The sequence below is a fragment of the Heptranchias perlo genome, unplaced genomic scaffold (assembly GCF_035084215.1).
Source record: "Heptranchias perlo isolate sHepPer1 unplaced genomic scaffold, sHepPer1.hap1 HAP1_SCAFFOLD_54, whole genome shotgun sequence".
In the NCBI taxonomy this organism is placed as follows: Eukaryota; Metazoa; Chordata; class Chondrichthyes; order Hexanchiformes; family Hexanchidae; genus Heptranchias; species Heptranchias perlo.
This window is the reverse complement of record NW_027139559.1, coordinates 44,182-45,389: the sequence shown is the minus strand read 5'-3', so window position 1 is coordinate 45,389 and position 1,208 is coordinate 44,182. Positions and strand designations below refer to the sequence as shown.

General features: G+C 51.4%; 1 protein-coding gene across 1 annotated transcript; it reads left to right on the top strand.

Moving 5' to 3' along the window:
• Positions 1–379: 379 nt before the first annotated feature.
• On the top strand, positions 380–988 carry LOC137315168 (histone H1-like). Its single transcript, XM_067980049.1, has 2 exons — positions 380–562; positions 656–988. Exons 1-2 carry the CDS (start codon positions 380–382, stop codon positions 986–988), a joined length of 516 nt encoding a protein of 171 aa, XP_067836150.1.
• The last annotated feature ends 220 nt before the right edge of the window (positions 989–1,208 follow it).

The window sequence follows — 1,208 nt, the reverse complement described above, 5'->3', positions numbered from 1 at the left end:
GTTTTAGTTCAATTCAAGATTTCAGCCGAAAAACAGAGATCATGTCAGCGATCAGGTGAGAGAGCGCGATCAGTGCAGCAATGAAACGGGTTTAAATCGAAACTGGTGCTTTTAATTCCGGTGAAAGTTTTTGGACAGCAAACATTCCGGTGTTAGAGATGGGAAGGGGCTAGTCTGGGACTCTGAAGTGCCCGATTTTAATTAGAATCGGGGAGTTTAAGAGGAGAGAGAAACACAGAGAGGCTGGAGGGGCCGGGAGCTGACAGCAGGGTGTCTCCACCCCGTCCGCTCTGTGCCTTTAAGTTGCTCTGTGCCGCCGCCTCTCGTTTCATTTCTGACCCAGCTCTGACTGTCAGAGATTTTCTCCAGCGTCCAGGACATGACAGAAACTGCAGCCGCCGAAACGGCAGCTCCCGCCGCCGCCGCTCAAACCAATGCTCCGAAGAAGAAGAAGGCGGTTCTCCGACCCAAGACAGCCGGTCCCAGTTTGGGAGAACAGATCCTCAAGATTGTGGCGGATTGGAAGGATCGCAAGGGGATATCCCTGGCCGCGATAAAGAAGGTTCTGGCTCCCAAAGGCCTGGATGTGGAGAAGCACCGGTCCCAGATCAAATTAAGTATCAAGAGAAATGTGTAAAAAGGCTCCCTGGTGCAGATCAAGGGCACGGGCGCCTCGGGCTCCTTCAGAGTCGCTAAGAAGCAAACCCAGGCAAAAGTGGGAAAGAAGCTGAAGAAACAAGGAACCAAGAAATCTCCCGGAAAGAAACCAGCGGTCAAAAAAACAGGCGTCAAGAAATTAACGGCCAAGAAACCAGCGGTCAAGAAATCGACCACAAAGAAGGCGGCGAAATCCCCAATTAAGAAGAAAGCGGCGGCAAAGAAGCCCAAGACCCCCAAGACAGTAAAGGCGAAGAAGGTGCATAAACCGAGGGCCAGGCCCAAGCAGAAGTCAGCAAAGCCTAAGAAATCAGCGGGCAAAAAGAAGTAAAAAATCAAGTGCAACTTGTGACCATCTGAACCCAACGGCTCTTCTCAGAGCCACCCACGTCTCTCAGAAAAGAGCTGATCCCGGAATCAGATGATTCCTGTCCCGGGGCCGGGCTCAGGTTTCAGATAGAAATCATTTACAATAATCCCAGGGTCCTGGTGACTCGCTGACATTCGCTACACCCGCCCCACTCCCACTGTCTGATATAAAATAGGGAGAA

Coding starts and splice junctions, on each gene's coding strand:
- LOC137315168 (XM_067980049.1), top strand. CDS start 380: ATGACAGAAACTGCAGCCGCCGAAACGGCAGCTCCCGCCGCCGCCGCT. Junction 563..655: donor CCCTGGCCGCGATAAAGAAG/GTTCTGGCTCCC, acceptor TCCCTGGTGCAG/ATCAAGGGCACGGGCGCCTC.